The sequence below is a fragment of the Galleria mellonella genome, unplaced genomic scaffold (assembly GCF_026898425.1).
Source record: "Galleria mellonella isolate WM207_F2 unplaced genomic scaffold, CSIRO_AGI_GalMel_v1 utg38, whole genome shotgun sequence".
Classification (NCBI taxonomy): domain Eukaryota; kingdom Metazoa; phylum Arthropoda; class Insecta; order Lepidoptera; family Pyralidae; genus Galleria; species Galleria mellonella.
This window is the reverse complement of record NW_026442090.1, coordinates 4070797-4094494: the sequence shown is the minus strand read 5'-3', so window position 1 is coordinate 4094494 and position 23698 is coordinate 4070797. Positions and strand designations below refer to the sequence as shown.

Genomic DNA, 23698 nt, shown 5'->3' with positions numbered 1-23698 from the left:
AAATGGTAACCCCTTCTGCGTCATCGGCAATACGCGACGCGAATAGGCACTATTTACCTGTAATCATGTAGCGTTTAATCCAGATTGTAAATTTAAAATATACTTAAGGTATGTTACAATATAATCAACCATCAGTATCACACTGCAATATTGAAATATTACTTTATGCATTATCATGAATTCTTAGAAACGTGCATATGAATTCGATTTCTCATTTACATTATCTCTTTGACGGCCAAAAAAATACGTCGTCGATTGTCCCTTATCCACACAGGCTGAGGAATGTATCAAAGGTACTATGAAATATTGTTAATCATTATAATTTGTATCTATCTTTGAGGAGAACAATAAAGAGCTCCCATTCATTCATTCAAATCTGAAGTCTCAGTCGAAAGTTTAGGCATTTTCTATAATATAAACATGATTAGATTCGGATTCGGATACAGACTTTCCATTTGGTCCTACGGAATTGTATTTAAAATTTAATGTATCGTAATCCCAACGCCAAATAAATTTAATTGGACTGATAATTAGAGTTACGCAAAGTAATGCTAAGTTCGATCTCGTATCGTTCGGACACGAATATTTGGTTTTGTAATTTTGAGTAGCCCCCCAAACATAGGTTCATCGATATTTTTTAAGTATATCTAATTATACACAATAATAGTACACTATGAGTGTTTTAGTGATAAATAAAGAAAACTGCGAATACAGAATCCAGGCGGATTATTTCTGCTATCAACTAGACAACGATAAATATGTTTCAAGTATGAAGAAGATCAAAGTGCCACGTAGATATATGGTAGATATCTTTGTACTATTCCACAGTAAGTTATTTATCTATTTCCTGGCATTAATATTGATATTATTTATGTTTGATCTTTATTAGTCTGTACATTGGATATCCTATGAGTTGTAATTCATAGATAGGTATAAAATAATAGATTTAAATGGGACCGTTCTTTGAGATATATTCTTTTTTTTAAACGAACTTAAAATATTTATAGATATACAATTTTAAAACAAATACGTGTTTAAGTTTGTTCTTTTAGATGTTGATTTCATTATTCCCAACCCACCAATATGATCTTATTTTTTACCGTAACGGACCATCTTAGATATTTTTTAAATCAGATTTCTGGTTAGATAGTTTCTTAGATATGTATTATAAAAAAATTGATAAATTGTTTATCTCTCGTCTTTCTATAATCTAAATTATCGGATATTAGCGAGCGGCCAAACAGAAACAACGCTAACGTGTAACATGTGTATGTAATTGACCCGGGCTCAATTAGCGTTGGATAGTAGACAAAAACTTAGATCAGTTGGCAAAGGTCTGAGTTGAGCCAGTGAGTGTTTTGTACCGTTTCATTACATCGAAATATAATATATGTACTCCGGCTTCGCCGCGAGTATATCGTTATCTATTTTACATTGAAATTTTAAGTTATGCGTTTAGGCTGTGATAATTCAATTATACGACTGAATCAATTAGTCAGCTCAGTTGAATGGCAATTAGTCAATGAACCGCTGTACCTTAGCACATTTAAAAAAAAATACAGCCCGTGTTACTTTACTGATAATGTATCTTTATGAAGATGAAAGACCTTTCAAAATCGGTTAAGTATTTTTTTTTTTGAGTTTATCCATCACAAATAAAAAGTCAATGATTTCCTCTTTATAATATTAGTTTAGACTAGCTGACACGGCAAACTTTGTTTTGTCCCATACTGTCACCCCCAGCCAGATCCGTCTTTACTTATTGGGAAAAAATTAAAACTGTGTTCCACAAAAAAAAACAAAACGGACTTCAATTGTGACAAAACGAGTTATTTTGATTTAAAAATCAAACTACTGAACTGATTTTATAAAATTTCTATGGATCCAAACTGTAAATATATCCTTTCAGATATAATATAAAATAATTTTCCAAATTTTCGGTTTACCATTGACAGAGTTATATGGTAAAAAAAGAAAAAAAAAACAATACAACTGAAATGATAACCTCCTTTTTGAAGTAAGTTGAAAAATATCGATTAAGCGATTTCGGAGATTAAGGTCTGAGTTAAAATCTAATACATGTTTTAACATACGCCATCTAAAAATAGTCTATTTTATTGGTTACCCTACTTTTAAAATCCACACGTACGAAGTGGTGAGCAGAGAGCTAACATCATATATAATAATATCGAACACGGAACTTTTATATATTAAATATGCATAGATTAGCAGTTCACCGTTATATTTTCTTCCCGTAGGATTTTCAATAAATCCTTTTTTAATGGATATTTAAGTGGTGGCAAACAGTCTTCTATTTGGTACATAAAATCTCGTCCTATTCTATACTCGCCCGATATAACGTTTTAACAATTATTCTTTCATCCATCCGTTAATAATAATTAAACCAAAAATACCTTCCTTTAATTTCTCTTAATGCATTATCTTTCAATCAATATTCCTCTTCAAACATGTCACTGACACTACTTTTTTTTTAAGAACTAAAAACTTAAAGGTTTCACTACAGAATTAATTTTGTAGGAAGGTTTGAAACGCACGGGAATTGAAACTATTTAAGTCATTAGTTCCCGTGAATAAATAATAAGTCTAGTTTTATCTTGCGGTTGATAACAAGTATTCGGGCGTCGGATACGAGCCGCAAAATTATAATTTGAGCTCTGTTTTAAATTAGCAAGTTTTTGCCAACATTCTTTTATAGAAGCGAAATTTTACAAGGAATTTTTAAAATGAATGTTCAGGTAATATGTAGGTGAGCTTCACAGCTCATAACAGAAACTAAATATAAATCTCACTTTTTTAATTTATATTCTGAAATTTCACTATCTAAACAAAATAATTGTAATAGATGCTTTTTGGAGGAAAAATTGTAAATGGCGGCATATTTTAAACTATTGGGACTAAAACAAATATTTTTTATGCCCAATCATCATCATCATCATATCCGCCTTTAAATCTCCACTGCTGAACACAAGCCGAGGCGGCTTGTGATGAGCATGGGGGGTTTTGCCAGTAGTTGCCACGGTCAGCAGGCGAATTGGCAACCGTAGTTAAACTTTAGAGATGTTTTAAGAGGGACGCTGCTGCCCATCCCTCGCCTTCCCTTAGTCGTCTCTTACAACACTAAGGGGTGGCCTATTCTATGCTGAGACCACATGGCCAATACTTGCTTTTACTTAATTTTAATGCACTTTTTATATACTTAAGCACATTTATAACTTTTATATCATAATTAATGACACCAAATTCTTCAGTAAAATTAGACAAATTTCCAAAAAATATTTATTTATTTAAATATTCTTTTTCCCAATAACATTTTCCGATGAGATGGATATTGGATAAGAAGCAAAGCATAAGCATGACACACGGCAAGATCCGGATTGCAACAAGTCTAAATTGTTCAAATATGGTTGAGATTGGAAAGTCGCATAATCGAAATCTTATACAAAATTGGACGTTGCATTTTGTCAGAACTCAAATTTAATAGAATCACTACTGAATACGATTTTAATTTCGATAATGTCTCCATAAAACGACTATTCAACTGATGCTTGAATGGCATTAGTTGACAATATAAAAATAAGAAAATAGTTTCGGTAATTAAGTCGCTGTGATTTTATTTTGCTTTTGTTACGCTAATCTATGTCCTATATAATAGGCCAAAAGGTGTACAGTACACATTGATCCCAGTTTCAATCATCTTACAAGAGAAGAACCAAATATGGTTATGAAATATGAAACAAATACAGCCGCTGTCAAATAACTGCAAATTAATTTGGTGTTTTTTTTTTTTATTTTAATTCTATCGTTAATAGGAGGTGGTTTATGTCTATTATATTTCAATATTGTTAGTTTTTTTTTGAAACCACAAAAGTGGTCTATGTACGCCAACAATATTAGGCTAAGTGAGTCGATCGAAGAAAATTTAAAAGTCACGTTACAAATGTTAGTCATTAATTTATTTATATAACTACATAGAAACTCCGATGGGCACGTAATAATAAATATCGATCAAAATATCTGAAGTCACTAATTTTAATTAACTTCAAAAAAGAAGATTAGATACAAAAAATACATTTTGTGTTACTAACATACGACCTGACGCAATATAAACAAAGTAATCAATACGAACGATTACCATATCTAAAATAACTAAAGTAAATAGTTGGAGAACAAATCAAACTAATTTTATTTAAAAAAATAAATTAGTTTTCATAAAAAAAAAGGATCAAATCGATCTACAAATTCAACAAAATTGCTCGTATTATGGAAACAACACTCATAAATCCTTTCTATTAAAAAAGTAGTTTAGTTCAGGTTTGTGCTGATATTTTTTTATTAGTTGAAAATGAAATGGTATCTCTGCTTGCGCTATCGAAATACGCTGGCGGGGCATCAGTGAGGGATAACAGGTGAGGATGAAGCAAATCAGTTGGCCCATTGTAAAAATTCAACAAGAAATAATCATCATTATTTCTATATGTACTTTCAGATAAAAAAAAAATCGCAAATCGGTTTAGAACTGTCGGAGTTATGACAAACAAGAAAATATAACTTAATTGAAAACCTCCTTCTTTTTGAAGTCGGTTAAAAATGTTTTAAACAGACTTGTAATGTATATGATTACCTGTGGCGGTGCGTCCCTGACACCAGTGCCGGGAGCCTTTCCACGTAGCGCCGCGTTTCACGTGCCGGTACTCCGACAAGTACCTTGGAATGAAAAAATTGGATTAGACTTAAATATAGTTGAAAAAATGTTCTAAGCATATAGTACTGGTTTTTATCTGCAACTTCATCCTTTTTAATACGTGTCAATATAATGTATAGTAAATCAATACTGTAGTCATAAACATAAAATTGTTAAATATTTTGTCAACAATGTTCTTTTAGTATTTCTTAGTATAAAAAGTAATTCGCTCTTTTTTTTTGTATTGAAATTATTGAAATTAATTTTAATAAATCCAAAACCATTTTATTTTCAATCCATATGTTTCAAAACACGTGGAAGTTTTTTTTTAATGGATAATAATGGAATAGGAGCCCCACCCGCGCTATTGGTATACATCGGCGGGGCACCAGTGAACGATGATAGGTGAGGATGAAACACGTGGGATATTCATATAATAGCTACATCTCGCGTGTCCATCCGTGTAAATCAATACATAAAGTATAATATGTGCTAAGTTAGGATATAACCTACCCGTATACCAAATTTCATTCCAATCCGTTTAGTATTTTTTGCAAGACAGAGATCAATCCATACCATCCATCGTTACTACCTTTTGTTATATTAATAGGATATTATACATCAATAATTACCTTGCCACCGGCTCCCTGAGGAGAGTGATGTAGAAGTATCTCCTGTGGACGGCCGAGCCTTCATTCCGGTCAAGCTCGCCGCCCACGCACGCTGTCAGCTCTGTGAAATCAGCGTGGAGGCCACATCTGTTCAAAAAACAAGTTTTAATTTATTACTAAAATTCACATTATTCTATTTAAATATCCTAAATATCGTGATATCTCGAGAATTCTACATATAGAATACTAGATAGTTCGAATCTGACGAATACCAAAAACTGTGTGAATGTACTAATAACAAACCAAATTAATCCGAGTGACGGCGGTAGGCTTATCCCCTGCCACATTGAATTATAATATGCTTGGGGAATTGTGGGCATATTCACCACAATAGTTTATTTTATTTATTTAAAATTTATATTTCACTTTTATATTTAGGTATCAGTATGCTAGAAAGCTGGCTGCTTTTTGCAGATACTGGCTCGCTTATCACACAATTTATTTTAGAATACAATGCGTGATTATAATTAAAGGTTAAGTTCATATTATATGTAAGTACGCACGACGTTTGAAGTGTTCTATAGGAAATTTATTGGTAAAATTACGGTATCAATAAAAATAAATGGCGCAGTGCATCGAAACCTCTGCCCACACGCGCACGCAAAATGTATTATGTATTTAAATAATAAAATTTGAGTTATTATCACAAAAATTCCTTGAAATTTTATTAACGAGACTTTAGAAACAATTAATTCCAATGTAAAATTAATGTGACCTTTATTTTATTGACGCTTTACATTAATCATATTTGATGTTTACATCTGTCTGTCAAATTGTTATTTGTGAGTGAAAGGAAGATAATTATTGTTTGTGTAAACTACAAGTTGTGACGACAGGAAAGTGACAAATCAAAATTATTTATGAGATCTTTTCATTTCGATAATTTGTATCAATATTTAATATACAAGTCCATTAGACAGAGCTACTGTATTTTTAAAAGAAAATAAATATTAAAGGTAAGTACATAAACGAAATAATTCAGTGAAAAGCAGTTGAATAAAGTAGATGTTTTAATATTGCGAAGAAATAAATACCCTAAGAGACGACAAGGAGAACACAATGTATCTATGTAGAAGACAAGAGCGGTTAGTCAATCGAACCGTAAACTCGTAGATAGCTTCTCTCCACCATGCTCGAGTATCAATACTATTCCTTAATCCGTCTGTTTCTAATAAATCCCATCTCTTTAGGAATGTTCATACGGAAGATTACCGAAACGTGGCAACGTCAGAATTATTTGTTATTTTCAAAAACCAGTGAACAATTTTCAATATTGCGTAACGAATATCGTAAAAATGGCTTTCTATTGCCCTAAAATGTTGATCATAGAGAACAAATTTCGCATCTATATTAAATTATTTTATATAATTGAAAATTGCAAATATGGTGACGACTCAACTGATGGAAAGTGATCATCGTCGCCTATAGACACGGACAGCACTATAGCCATTAAAGAAAATACACAGTAACTGTTGGTATCTCTCAGGCATTGAGAACAAAGACGTCATGCCATTTCATGCTTCAAGTTGAACAAATTCCTAATCTTTAAAAACATCCAATTCCAAAATTTTAATTATTGTTTCATATTTACTTTTTTAAGCACAGCTACAGTAATACAATTCATATTACATTCACTATAAGAAGACTTATAATTGTTTTAAAATTGTACACCGTTAATTGCTACGCACAGCGTTAGCGTATAATATAACAATAACGTTAACAATAGAATCTTTTAACAAATGATACAGACAAACCCTAATAATCTTATATCCCCAGACGGATATAATATCAAGCACCTAACAGAACTATTATTTATTAACCATCAATATTTCTATAGGATTATCTAGCAGAGATTAATCAAAGCATATGTAATATTCGAAATACCTATTGTATCCACTGAGTAATGCTATTTAGGTAATTACTATTGTCTATATCTAGAAGCGACTCCAAAACGGATTGGCGCAGTTTTTTTTAAAGTAGTAATTATCAGCGAGTAAATAAGCTATATATATATTTTACATACAGCTTATTTACTCGCTGATAATGTAGCTTTCTATAGGTGAATGAACTTTTAAAATCAGTTAAGTATTATTTGAGTCTATTCATTAGAAAACAAAAAATCTAATCTTTATTCTTTATAATATTAGTTTAGAGATAATTTTTAGTTAACTTAGCTACATTATAGAACTTGATACAGAGCTACAATTTAACAAACTGGATTTTGCATAGTAAGACCAGTTCAATAAAACCGGAATGCTAATCGATTGTCGCGTTTTACATATTGTTTTCTTGGAAGGATATACCTTATTAGAGCGAGACGCTCGCCTTTAGACGGCTTGGCGACAAAGAACTGGTACGCGTATATGTCGCAGGGAAATGATAATAATAGGGACTTTATGAAATACGGATATCACGATGTCATGCAAAATGTTGAACAAATTTGAAATTATCACAATATTTTATTGTAAAAAACTTAATGATATAACAAAACATTAACATTAAATTATGTTCAGTAACATGTTAATTCATTAAGTCTAGCAAAATTTATAGTTACATATTGTTTTCAGAATAAAACAAAATTACAAATAACACATTTTCTTAGATACATATTTCAATCAACCAAACATAGACTTACGAAAAGTAAGTATTAAACGTTAACATAAAAAGTTTGAAGTTACAAAATTAAAAAGATTATTTATATATTAGAATATTCGACATGTTCAGTGATTCGTGAAATCTCTAGGTACTTCATGCAATCTCTAGTATTCTTACTTCCCTGTAACATATACATAATCACAATCCGCAGGGAGATCCGCGATCTCCCGCGGTTGGCACGAGGCCACAGACTACACTGAGCCGTGAATTACACGCACGTCGTGTCATTAAATGTTTGAAACTTCTAATTAGTGGTAGTAAAGCTTAATGTTATTACACTTACATAATTCGCAACAAAAGAGCTATAAAATCATCCAGTCCACTAAATCAAAAATTATTCAAGATCGAACAATCCGAGACACAATATTAAAAATATGTTAAGGCTTTAGAAAATAACGTTTCCACTCTAAACCATTAGCACAACTTCAGCCAATCTGTCATCAACTATTATAAATATTGGTTTACCCAATATTTCATCACGAAGAAGTAAGAACAGTCAAAGTCACTTTCATCAATCAATTCCCTATAAACTTTACGGAGCCATCGCTCAACCGGTGGCGCGTGGACCGTGTACCCGTAGCGGATACTCAAAGATCTTTTAGCGCTATCAGTAATGAGTTTATCTATGTATACGATAAAAATCTAGTGTACCGCAATAGGTATATAGGTAAATGATGATGCAGTACCACTAAAACAGTATTAATTTTGCAAATTAATCAGGATTAATCAGCATCTTTACCGATCATTTCAATGCAATCCATAATAAAAAAAAAATATATAAAAAAATATATCTCAATTTGTTTAAATGACAGTAATAAATTATATTATACAAATTACTTAGTTTGAAACAAAACATGAGGACTGGCATAAGAAGGTTGTAATGGCTGTACAAAGTATAATTTCCATAATAATATGCACAAGTTGTAAGAACATGATCTTTTTTTAAACACATACTTTTTACTTGGCATAAAGCCACGAAAATATATTGAGCGTGCACAATGTATTTTTGTATTTTTAGTGAATTTTCGAATGACATTAAATGATGATATACATAACAGAATCAATGGATTGACGTAAAACTATAAATTATAAAAATCACTGTCAATGTTTACAAAGTCACAATTGCATTGTGTTTATATATTTAGTTTGTGTTTGTATAATAATTTATTAAGGTATTTCAAATTGTTTTATTGATTAATTAAAAATATACAAGTATAATTTATAAAATATCCTTCAAATAATATGTTATTTTTTGTGCGTTTGTTATTGCACGTTGAAAACGTTGAATATATTTTGGAGACAAACTAACAACAAATCTATCATCGTTCATTAAAAAATAACAAATAATAAATCTACTATAGACTATCTTTGCGATAAAATAATTGCTATTTCCTCTGATTTATTGCTATATTTTTTATTTTAATTAAAACTCGCACCTTCATTCCATATCCCGTCAACGGGAATATATTATAGAAGCTATTAAAATGTCAACCACTAAGGTCAACATTACAATCTAACTATGCAGTCGTTTCTGTATTTGCCTTTTTATAAAACAAACAAGCTGACAACTGTCCACCCAATAGAAAGCGAGAAATGATAATAGTGCTTTGTTATTCTCGAAGACTATGTATGATACTATATATATATATATATATATATATATATATATATATATATAATCATTTTTTTTTTTCTGTTTACACAAGAACAAAACTAACTTGCCATGTTCATTTTAATAAAAATTTAAAAACCTAATAAATATACCATTGTTACGAAATCACTAGTGGTACGTAGACAACTTAGTTCTCAAGAATGACAAAGCACGACAGACCATGGGTTTCACTATATATTTTGTGATATTCATGGTATTCTATTCATGTTTAAAGGCGATGGTTAGCACTTTCTATCAGATAAACTGTCAGTTTAATTGCCAAAGTTAGTTAGATAGTTAACTGTATAAAAGTTAAATTAATATGAGAAAACAATTGCTAATATAATTTATATCTGTATACCTGTGGGTCGTATTACGTTATTACTCAAATTTACAGATGGGAAACAAACCCGAACAGTCGGTAGCGGTCTGATGACAAACTTTATAGTCCATTAGCCGGTAACACAAGCGAAGTGCTAGATAACTGCCGTAGGAGCGTGGATTGGCACGTCGCCACTTTGTTGTGAACACGGGAGCAGGCTGGAACGCGCCGCGGTTTATTCACACAAAGCATCGCCATAACATAAAACCTGAAATCTATACGCCGTAGATATGGATTTAACATTTTATATTGTGTTGTTAAGTTGTTGTTGTTATTACAAATAATAACTGTACCAAAAATGCCAACACCACTTTTAGCATAACGTTTTATTTATATTTCGAATTAACATTTATGTTTCTGTTTTTAATAGATCCATAATAAAACTAGTCGTGATTATTGAAGCAAATTAAACACGATTAATGACTAAATATATAAAAATATATCATTATTTTATTTCTATTGATAGTTATTAATTTACAATCATAATAATGTATATTACATAAAAACGAAAAACGAGCAAATATTTATAAATGAAGAGGAAAATCTCATCCTTTTTGATGCTGGTTCAAATATTAAAAAAAGGTACAATTTATTATCAAATTGAAACGTCAAAGAAATGTTTGCTGAGAGGAAATTGTAGGGATCTTATAACGAGACTTGCTTTGCTCCACGTCTCCACTCCACATACCGTACAACGTTTGAAAGGGTACGTTGCCACTTTACCACCCGTCGACCCTTCAACGGGTGGAACGCTTCGTTAATGTAATAAAGTTTTCCCGTACTCACTGGTATAGTGATGGTATTTGACACCCCCTGCGGAACCTAGGAGGTTAAAAAGCCGCTTTACGTGAATCGTAATACAATTCACTTCGTATAAATCCTCTAGTTTAGTAGACATCCTATTCTGAGAACATAATTTTAGCAGTTTAGTGTAGTTTTAGAAGTGGATTATAGGCTCAGCCATGATCCGCTATACGTCGATTTTATAAAAACCGGGCAAATGGAAAAACATATATATTCCTTATTGCACAAAAACATACAGTAACAACAATAAGTTAATAACAATGTTAGCAAAGGCGAACTTATCTCTAAAAGAGATTTCTTCCAGTCAACCTAACGCAGTGGCATAGGAAGTAGTGAGTGGGCAGTAGTAGTGCAAGACAGAAATTTAAATAAATATTTACATAAATTATAAATAATTATATATATACACACATGCATTCACATATATACATACATACACATACACATATATATACATATACACATACACATACATATACACACATACATACACACGTTAAATACAACATATAAATATCAAATACAAGAGAACACAATGATGACAGTCTTCTAATCATTTTTATATTTAAATTAAATTGGAAAGATAAAATGATTTTAATCTTTTTTTGAAGGAACTGCTAGACGGGCTATTCTGAATATTCACGGGAAGTTTATTCCACAGCTGTACAGCACGATATGCAAATGAGTTACCCATAAAATGGGTTTTACAGCAGGGAAGCTTCAGTACCCTGGACTGGTTCATCTAGGTCTGGAAGGAGGAGGTAATAATTGGAACCGGGAACGAAGGTAGGAAGGAGAATTGGGATTATTAAGGATATTATATAGGACCGCTAGGACATGTGTCTCATGACGATGTCTAATTGTCTAAAACATCACTCTGTTCACGCAGACTAGTGATCTATTTCAATGTTTGCTAAAACTGTTAGCTTTCTTACATGCTGGATTAGTTAATAACGATCTGAAAACGTATTTATTATCGTTCGACCGATATATATATATTACAACCGTTAATAGTTATTGCGTGTTCCAAAATATTCGCCCACATTACAGTAGTGATCGTATTATTTTTATTGCAGCCGGGTGTTCGAAAATAATTTTATAAGGGTCCAACTTTTAAGATGCACAAAAAATATTTCGCTGTCCCATTTGTTAATGGTCCTGCTTACTTGTGGTTGTTACAAGTATGTCGCAGCTGCTTTTAACGGTTTGTTGGTGGAGTGTTTGAGTATCGGTTCAATTGAGTTATTGACATTCGATTCCCGGTGCCTGCATAAATGTCCGGTATTATTAAACGATTTATTATTATTTTTTTATAAAGTACATACGTTTTATTTTAATTTGCGGCAGTTTGTTTTTGTTTTTTTTTTGTTTTTTTACTTTTTGTATAGTTAATGTATTAACTATACTCAAATTTTGAAGTTTCTCGCAGGTATAAATTATGAGACATGAGCATTTTATTATTTTATTGATAATCATCGTTGTTCAAGTAATTCCCATAATGTAGGAAAGAAATAAATAACCTTGATCATTATCTATTGAACAAAAAATCATAAAGGTGGCAGACAGATCGATACCAGAAAATGTCAAACCACAGACAACATAGAAATAAGCTTATATTCTATAGATGTTGCTAAGGGCCTTCCACCAAACTTTGTCACAAATGAACGACAAGTTTTTATAAGATATTAGAAGCAAATTATTTTATTTCAAAACGATTAAGTATATAGAAAAATTTTGTGTTAAAATTCCAAGTTTTAAAAATTAATGGATATTGCTCTGGACAGAAATTCATCTTAATATAAAAATTGCACTCTTATAAAAAAAAAAATTCATTAATAATACAATTGTTATTATAGTTATTATAAAACTGTGCCTTCTTTTTTAAACAATCATCAGAATTTATGATAGAATAGATATTGAGACCAGATTTTACCAAAGGGAGATACAAAAATAGTAAATAGACATAAAAAGTCTACATGGGTATCTCTGGCCCATCGTATTTCTGCCGTGAAGTAGCTGCGCTTGTATGCCCATGTTTCACTTTGAAGGGTAGGAAATGGCAGTGAAATAACAGATTACAGAGTTATAACATTTTAGTCCTTAGTAATGGCAAGCATAATGGGTATCATGGGTATAACAGTGTGTTCTGTAATGTCCACGGCACTGTTTTTTTTTTTTTTTATTAGAATTGCAGTACAAATTTCAATACGAACCAGCATTTAATGTTTATTGACAGTTTATAATAATTTCAAACAATTATATAAATAATAAATACTGTAATTTATTTTATAAATTTAATCCATGTAATTATAGGACATATATTTTTAATTAGATAATGTTACAGTCATAAGTTGTGCATATGTAGCGCGTTGATAATGCATGTATGTATATATATATGTGTGTGTACATATAATAAGCATCTATTAAATAATTATTCATTGATTGTATCTACATTATTAATTCAATCATAAATCGTTATTAACTTATCTATCATAATAATAATATTAGATATAATATAATATTCTATACAATACAAACTCATTAACCATAATGCACTTGCCGTCATCGATCTTTTTCAAGTCATTGCTTAATTTAAAATTATTTCGCAAGTCCGACCCGCATCGTACATCAAAATCAAGCTCACTTTATAATTATTGTGGAAAAGGGCGCACCTCGAGTTTCCAGCGAGGTGACATAGACTAATGACATTTACTTCCGGCTGAATAAAAGATACATCCACTGAAATAAATGTCTGCTAACGTCGTGCAATGGCGTCCCATGATAAAGCTGCTGCTAAGTTTTTTTAATTGACCCTCAATAAAAACTGCAATTTTTTTATTGTATGAATATCTGGATGTTTGACGCAACATGTTACTTTAATGAGTAAACGAAAGAAAAAGAAGTGACTTCTCTTATTTGTGAAGGAGTTTTAAGTATCTATATATTATGAAAATATTTCGGAGTCATCGATTTTTTTGCTTTTTATTCGATTTAAAAAAAAAAAAAAAGTATTTCACAGCTAGAATATTTTCTTAAAAGGATGCAAATTATTTCCATTTCACCTGTATAATGGCCAAAAACTTAAAATTGTTCGAATTAGCAATTCAACATCTGGATATCTTGTGGCTGCCATTAATTATTAAAATCGTCCGCAAACTTATGTTTATTGATTATTAAGCGCAAGAAATTCTCTATTTATTTTATTTATCACTAGCAATCCAGCCGGCTTCGCGAGGGTAGATAACAATTTTCGAAAATAATATATAGGCTGTGTTACTTGTGGATAATGTAGCTTTCTATTAAAATAATTTTTTAAATTGTTTTGAGTTTATTCATACACAAATATATATAGAATTAAATATTTACTATTTATAATATTAGTATATAATTCGTGGTATTTCAGAATAGAAGGTACCTATCAATATACCTATCAAATTTAATTGAAATCCATTCCGCCTTTGAAACGTGACTTAGTAACATCGAAACTTACGAGCATTTACAAACATTCACATAAACTATGATTTTTTAAATTAATACCGATTTTGTTTAGTGAATGTCCACCAGAAGCTGTGCAAATGCTTTTCAAACTAGTACAAAGTCGTATAAGCGTGAACGACTCGCCTATTTACTCCTGTGTGAGATTGTACATACCACAAACTTTGTTTTCAATTTTCTTCGTCGCGCTGACGTGGTGCCAGCGATCTACTGTACTCGTATATGTCTGTCCACTGCAACTGTTTGTTTTCATTTCCAATGTAATGTGCTGTTACACTGTAAATATTACTAGGATTCTTTTTTTTTTCACAAGAGCCTATATTGTTCAATAATAATTATTGCTAGACTGCGTCCGCATATTGTTGTACAACGTAGCTATGAACGTAGTCTATGTTCTTCTCGTATAAAATCCTAAGCATATACCAAATTTCATGAAGACTAGTTAAACGCTTAACTTACTTTTAATATTATCTACATAATCTACGATATTATGCACCTTCATAGGTAGATAGGTAATAAAAAAATAATAGAAAAATAGAAGCAGAATGATACTCAAAACAAATTCTAAGTTTGACTAAATCGTACAAAATATTTATGGCAATGGTAACATAGGCACGGACACGAAATACTAGGAAATGTAAAGCCGAATTTACATTGCATTGCCGATGAACTTCATGACACGCCGTCAGTGGCAATTATACTCGCGAGTAGGTTGTTCTTTTGTGAGCATGTATTTAACACTCAGAATATAGAATGAGCTCATTGCTGTAATTTTCCTAAGGGACTATAGCATGAGGTTCTTTAAAAGAGGGGTAAAGAGGTTTCTTCAGGGACGCCAACGCGCGCGTTATACCCCTGGTATTGCAGGCGTTCAAAGGCTACAGTAACTACTTATCATCAGTTGGGCCGAATGCTTGTTTACCACCTCAGTGATATAAAAAAAATACAAAAAAAGACTACTTTTCAATTTTTAATTATGTTTACATTCGATCCTCTTTTAATCATTGGTTTTCGGCCCCGTTTTCTACGTAACCTAAATATAAACAATGAGAATATCATAAACCATCTACCCAGTGGTACCTAGAGTACATACAGCTGAGTAAAGATATACGGAAATAAAATGGATTAAAGCGGAGCACAGATTGTATAACACTCGTGGATACGACCCAATATATTTTACTTCGAACCAGTTCAAATATACAAGGCGTTGAAAACACACGAGTGCATCTGGCGCGGACTACAATGCGCCGCACCTACTGCTGTTTACAATACTTACTGTCTACACAAACTGATACGCCACCGAAAGTTTTTCGGGTAAGTATGTTACATACGTGTAAACAACTTGGTAATAGAAAAAAAGTGGATCGTGACGTAACGGGCGCTTTTAAAATTTTACCAGAGAAAGAGTGTATAAAAATCGTTGCTTGGGTATCTCTGTCCCAATCGCTTTTCTGCCGTGAAACAGCTGCGCTTGCATAGTCTGTATTTCGGCATGAAGATATAGGTTACAGAATTTTGAGATATGACAGTGAAATTATAGGGTACAAAAGTATATTAGTATAAAATCTACTCCATGTACCAAGTACCAAAGACACATAACAGTTTTTTTTTGCAACTATAATGATAAGAAGGCCACACCACCAGGTGGACCAAGCAGATCCACCTAACGGAAAGTGGTAGCCTTTGCTTATAGACATGAACAGTAGATTCTGTGATGCCTATGGTGCTGTTCATGTCTTTACAGTTCTAAACAGTGGGCCCGTCAGTTTACTATTCCAAATATCATAAAAAAATCCTCTCCTATTATATCGTAATAATTAAAACGTAAAATGTCGTTAATTATAGAATCGCTCAATATAAAAAAAAACTGGCTTGTTGATTACAAAAAATCTAAAGAAAATTAATTTTTGAAAGTTTATGGCGCCCATATTTATTTTATACTTTCCATTTTTACAATTCCAACGACAGCTCATTTAATAAAATCCATCATGTCTACACACTGCCTCAAAGATTAGAACAAACTTACTTCGAAAAATGTCACCATTTCCACATGAAGCATACGGCCCACCCGATGGTAAACCGTTACCGCAACCTGCCGTAAACACCTGCAATACCAGGGGTATTACACGCGCGTTGCCGAACCCTACGATTATCATATACAACTGTTGTATTTTGTTTTTAATATTGAAACAACGTCACCTACCCTATAGCACATACTGCAATGTCCATGACGCTATTCATCTCTCTATAGGCAACGGTCATAACTTTCTATCATGAGGCCATCAGTAGCAAGCTTTGCCATTCCCGATTGCATAAAGAAGGCTTCGAAAATCCGTAGTGACGGTGAGACTAATTTGATGGCTAGGATTTCCCGACCCTTCATCGTATTAGCGCGCTGTTCCAACACGAGCGCGAAATTACATCTCTTTTTATTTCGCCCTCTTTTCCCGTAATGAATAGCTTCATTACGTAATCCAAACGTACCCTGCTTACATTTGTATGTTAGACTCCAATTTGCTTTGATAAGCTATCATGTTTATGATACAGTATACCGCCTCTATAAGAGATAAATTGGATATCGTTTAGGATTAGAGGTCATTTTACGACGGTGTCTAGAAATTTCGTAACTGGTTAAACCTAATTTTCACTAGGTAAGTTAATGGCAAGTATCTAGTTCCACAGGCATAATTTCATGCGTAAACCTCCTCGTAATACATAAGTTTCATGAAACTACTTTTTGCAAGTGAGAATGGCTAATAAACGAAGGGCCCACCTGATGGAAAGTAGTAATCATCGCCTAAAATCGTGAATAGTTCCATACCTATCACAAAATACATTGTGATACCAATGATACACCTCATGGATGGTCATTCCTGCGGACTATGGTGTTACGCCTCCATACTTTGTAATTGCACTGCCATATTCCACCATTTAAACTAAAACACAACCATGCAAACACGGCTGTATCATGGGTAAGACAAAGGTCTCATGCAAACGACTTTAGTACAGTTTCTCTTTGTTAAAAACTAAAAGAGCGGTAGTTACGCATCGCGAGATTTTCTAATTTCACAATATAATCACGACGTGAAACTGATATCGCGAAAGCGCTGGTATGTTGAATAGGTGTACTACATAGCTTATAGGAAATTAACACGGCTCTAGCTTCACACGTTCTGTGCTATTGATACAGTATCGGGAAATTAATTTCATTTCATTTACGTTAAGCATGAAACGAGTTCTACGATTTTTTTTATACGACTCATAATGGCAAACAAGCTGACGGGCCACCTGATGGAAAGTGGTAACCGTCGCCTAGACATGAGCAGTACCATGGACATAACAGTACACACACATACTGTTTTGCCCATGATACCCCACATGCGTTGCCATTCCTAAGGACTCAGGTGTTATTCCTCTGTACCCTGTAAATACACGCCATATCCCACCCTTCAAACTGAAATACAACCATGCAAACACAACTGCTTCACGGTTGAAACACGAATGGGACAGAGGTACCCAAGCAATCGACTTTTGTACAAAGTCTCCCTCTGGTAGTAAGATGCTTAATAACAATTTTCTATTGCTGGCCACGAGTTTCCCCGCAACTACATAAGAACTAAGCCATCTGGCTCGTGTGTCAAACTTATTTCGAGTTTCAATCTTTTGCATTAGTACCTACTTTGTGTTTTCCTGATTTTCCGTTATATATCTAATCTTAGGGATTCATTCTCACAGTATAAAATTTTTATACTAAGATTAATCCATCTACATAATAGTATATTCACACTAAATACCGCCAAGACAGACACAAAGAACTGGTCTATAAGTGTCTTGTTTTGTCTACATACTTTCGTAACGCATCTTCGGTTTCAGTTCGTATCAGGTTTCTTACTTTTATCTATAATAGCAATAAATTCAGTGTCAACAGATTAGTACAGGTACTCGGAATTGGTTATCTGGAGAATTGGTAAAATAATGCGGATATTATTCTCTGCTGAAATTACATTCTGGATTGGGCGGTAGACACATAAAAAATAACTACACGATAATTTTCAAAATTAAGGTTACGAGTACTTAAATCTAAATTGTTTCTATTCTATTCCATTCTAATCTATTGTTTATTGGTCTTCTGTTTTTTTTCCTTTATTCTTTCGTGCATATTATACTTAAGTCATTTCCAGTTACATTAAACCGTCTTATTTTTATATCTATCTTGCCAGCTTCTACTAGATGCTAGTAGTTTATAGATAATAGCTTAACTAATAAGTGAGAATGTAAATCTATTAACACCGTACTCAAAGTAGTTGCTGTTGTTGAAATTTAGTTGAAAGTTTGACGCTATATGCAAACACGTAAACATGTGTAAACAAAACAAAAAGCCAACGTTCATTTTAAAGCGATCAAAGAGAGCACCACTCCACGTCACGGGAGAGGCGTCCGTACGTAATTCGGATAATCTCGGCTGATGGCTAGGCCGGCATACATCACCTAACTTTAATTCCACGGCTAACAGCGACATATTCCGTAATTCCCACGTTCTAAATGCTCACATGGCCAAACATTTGGGTACATTTTTTTCTTATTTCTTATTCTATGAGTGAGTCATTAATAAAACGCACATATGATGATTACGCCACAAATTAAGTTATGTGAGACCATGTTTTATCTTATAAGATTGTTGTTGGTTCATTTTCGTTCCACCCAAAAAAGTGATTTGTATTCTGATTATTTGACTAAAAATTTCCTATGTGTTTCTACTATATTTCTTGTTCGTAGTAATTTTGACTCTTTACTTTTAATAACTTAAGACCTATATTGTTACAACATGAAATAGCAACACCTAAATGATTGAATTGAATTATTATTTTTATATCAGACATTAATTGCCCATTGTTCAACATAAGCCTCCCCATAAGAAAGTTTTGCCAATAGTTGCCAAGCTTGGCAGGCAGGTTGGCGACTGCAGTTAGACTTTAGTGATGTTTTAAGACGGGTGCTGCTGTCCATCGACCATTAAGTCCTCTTAGCCCTCTTTTACTATATCCATGGCATGAAAACCACACAGCAGAATAATAAGTTATTTTAAATAAATTCGATTCAACGATCAATTGGAAGCAGTAAATTCACTGCTCGGTGAAATTTGGGCAAGTCGGAATGTCGAATGATAAAATGTAACTACGCTTTTGTTACATAAACAAAACCTATTTTAAATCTCGAATAAATGAATACAAAACCAGTACAAGAGTAAATCCGTTCGATAAGCATTCAAACCGGTTTACACTAAGAATTAAGAATCTCTCATTTAGAAATTGGATAAAAATCTTGCAAATGCATTTAATTTGAATTGTTGAGAAACTAAGTGTACGCTCCTCCAAACTACACATATATGCAGGCAAGGAAGTACGCGCACAGCATTATCCACATAATCCGAACAACTCGTTTGGGAGTTAACTGTTAAATTATAAATTCAGCTCCCGGTCCTGTACAAACATCCCATGCATTAACAACGTAACTATTTTCACAATCAAAAATATAGAGGTATGCCCGTTTGATAAGCGCTCATCAATATTCTCAAGTCTATAGTTATTCATGGATAAATGGCAAAGAAGTTGACAACCACCTAATGATAATGATTGTCGTTATTAGAGATCAAATGGTATGGGAGTATCCCCACCAAACGAGTAAAACCATCCCTTTCCCTTTTATATAACTTAATTCTCGCATAGTTATGATGCCGTGCAATTGGCATGGCATTATAATTATTATAGAAATAAAGATGTTTAATATTGACACAGTGTTCCGGAAACAATACCTACAATATCTTGGTTTTGCATGAGATCTCACAACTTTTTGTAGTGAAAGAATTGCGTTGCGAGGCTTGGCGTTCTTTTTTTACATTCTATGTTTTTGATGAGATAATATTTATAACATAAAATATACTTACTGTGTTACACGGAGCGATTTATCGCTTCGATCAATCGAAACGATCTTAACGATCCGTTTCTTTATACATTTTGGGTAAGATATCTCCACACGTGTATAATACGTCGCCGTATCGTTAGATTTTAAATAACGACTGATTTTTACGATAATCGCTCAACGTGGGTCAGATTTGAGCTATTCATGTCTCAGCATCTTGTTTTAGAGTTTGTCCTGACTATCTTTAAGATTTAGACCGTAACACAACAGTACTCAGACTTACTAATAAATAAAATGGTAGGGCTATTTTCACTTCCCAAAAGAATTATTAAAACTGACAGAATTTAAGTCTACATTCATATCTGTGGGGTCACTCGAATCGGGTAAATCACATCAGAGGGATGTCAAATGACATTAATACACAGTACATTTAAATTTGATGTACATATAATGAAATGATTTAAATTTGCGTTAAATGTCATCTCACAGGTTTGAAAGTAGGTAGGAATTATGTTCTTTCTTTTTTGCTTTTATGACAGACAACTTCGGGAAATTATTGAAAATAAAAAAGCAACACACGCCACGCAAAAATAAAATGGCGCCAAAATAAAAGGTGAAACTTCAAACCATTGTTTAAAAAGATACATCTGTTAACGCATACCTGTCGATGGATGAGACAAAAATATCATGATGAGTGATTGAGTGCCGATATTTCTGGCCAACGTTACGCCGACACCACTCGCCTAAATGCATTCAGTGAGGAACTAAAACGAAATATATAATTCATAGGAGCTAAAAACAACATTCACCTTTGTAAAGCCGATCTCAATTATACGATGAATAGCTAAGGTAATTAACAGTTAAACTACAGGTTCGTAATATCATGCAGGTATGGAATTTGGTCAATAAGTCAATTACACGCATGTTAATTTGCACGTCCGTTCGTGTAACACAGCATCGTAACTTTACCAATATCAGATAGACTATTATAATATTTGAAATGTTAGTGAAAAACCACAGTCTGCGCTTTTTTATATAGTGCAATTAAAATCTAAGGTAATATACATAATTACTGAAAAAGTTGGTAGTTGATAGGTACTCCAACAAAAACGTTGACGTCAAAAATCATCGTGACCGAATCAATGTTGTCATCTCATAATGATACAAAATAAACTGGAAGAAGAAAGATTTTGAAATTATTTATGGGAAAAAAGATAGTAGGATTTCCGCGAGAAGCCCCACACTTTCCCTCTATTCAATATCCATATATAAAGAGAAATATGAATTGTTTTCATTTCCTATTACGTTACGTAACGTTCAATATGGCAACAATTGGCAAATGCCATCGATTACCTTATCTAAAATTACAGAGGTGAACATACGTTTTTAGAATGCTGTGGATTTTTTTAATAAATAACAATGAAATGATAATCCCGTCTGCGCTAACGGTATACGCTGACGGGGCACCAGTGAGGGAGATAAAAAGGCAGGTGTGTTAAAAATTCAGCACGTGGATATCTGACAAGGTATATTGCTAGAACTAAGACTCGTAGTTTCCATTATTACCAATTCCTTACCTTCTCCACGTGTGGTTTAGATACATATACTAAGAAAGGATTTGGAAATACGGAAACAAGAACAAGCTACGCGCGAGTGAAGCCGCGGAATTTGCTTCGAATCTATGATAATTATAACCAACAATCTAAGTGTAGAGTTGCGTGACTTCAGCTGTCCCCACACAAAAGAATACATTTCAGTAACACGACACACGGTCACTTTTATTCTTTTTATAACAATTCCATACCATCTAAACGGTAATTGAAGGTACAAATGTGAACAATAATAATTCTAAATGAGAGATACGCACGCAACTATAAGTTAAAATCATTTTTATGTTTTTTAATAGATTTATATAATATTTATAATACCCTTTGATAGAATCAAATGTTTATTCAGCTGAATAAATTGAGACTCATTTAAATTGTTATAGCATTCCACAAAAGGAGAGCGTAATATGTGGATTACTGCGAAATTGAAGGGATTTATAAACATGAAAGTATCTAGAATCTGGCCAGCACCATCGTTGTTAATCCAGTTAATTAGATAAATGTAATCTTAAATCTCTAAACTGTATAATGACACGTACTGTTGTTTTACCCAGTCTGCGGTTTGCCTCCAAAAAATAATAAATGGGATAATGCTAGTTTATCTTAAAACCATTTTACATTTAATATACAGGAGTAGTGGATCAGCACTAACTTATTTTGAGTTAGGACTTCGGAGCCAATAACTGACACAATGTAAACGTAACATACAAAATAATGTAGTGAGGAAATAGAAATCCATTTATATGATTTGACCTGCAAATCAATGTAATATTCCAAGGGGATGCTTACTCTTGTAGGACATAGAAATATTTTTAATTATGAATAATATAGTTTATTATTTTTCGCATTATTTTTGCAACATATACTTTTGTTATACTTCAATTTATACAAACACTATATAGACACTTTCTCCTTTCTAAGTTCATCAGGTCGACTAATAGGAACCCCTTCAAGAGATTAGTCAGTGTACATTACTGTTATAACCTGAGGGCATACCATGAAATGTTTTCCGAAATATCAAATACAAATTTGATGTTAAAATTATATGATACATACCGTTTAAAAATGCTAAAATATCATTCCTTACGTTCGACTTTTATGGTAGGATTTCTGATAAACAACGTTAAGCTCTAATTACTGGGTCGATTTCGTTATGAAAAAAATACGAAATTGAGTCCGAAAATTCGGAATTTCAATTTATGGTAGACCCCCTGATATCCATATTAAAAGTAAATGTACAAAAGAAATTTGTAAAAAAAAAAAGGAAATAAATCGTTAAATATCATTAAATAAGTTTATTTAATGATATTTAACGATTGCTATTATTACCTAATAACAGTTAAGTAACAAGCAGTCTCCAGTGAGAAAGATGTTATCTTCACGCATTCAGTGAATATGGAACAACAGCCGACAAGATCAAGTCAGTTTTTTCAACATCCTCGGTTCGACGTGTTAACTCGTCGATCGAGATGGGAAAAAAATGTAGACGTCGCATGTGCGAGTTGAATTCTGATAGACGATACGCTTGTTGGCTCCCAAATAGCATTTTATGATTCATTTCTGAAATTTTACCGACCAACTTTGTACGCCGCCTTTTTCCTGACGTGCCGGAAAAAGCTCAATTGGTTTTAAGCGTTCCCAATAAATGTAATCAAGATTTTTTTCTGTGCAAGTATTTTTTAGACGATTTACATTTGACACGAGGAGTGAATAACTAAATACTTTATGTTTCCATTAATACCTAGAGTCAATAATTGGGAGATAATTTCAGTTACTTGTCTTTTCTAATGGGTATTAAGCCAATAATGCTAA

General features: G+C 32.7%; 1 protein-coding gene across 1 annotated transcript in view; it reads right to left on the bottom strand.

Annotated features, from left to right (window-relative positions):
* Positions 1-23698, bottom strand: part of LOC113522749 (heparan-sulfate 6-O-sulfotransferase 2) — a 106638-nt gene that overhangs the window by 19956 nt on the left and 62984 nt on the right. Inside the window, exons 4-5 of the mRNA XM_026908555.3 lie at positions 5335-5460; positions 4643-4725 (exon numbers count right to left, since the gene is read on the bottom strand). Of these exons, the coding sequence (XP_026764356.1) occupies positions 4643-4725; positions 5335-5460 (209 nt within the window). The remainder of the gene's footprint in view (positions 1-4642; positions 4726-5334; positions 5461-23698) is intronic.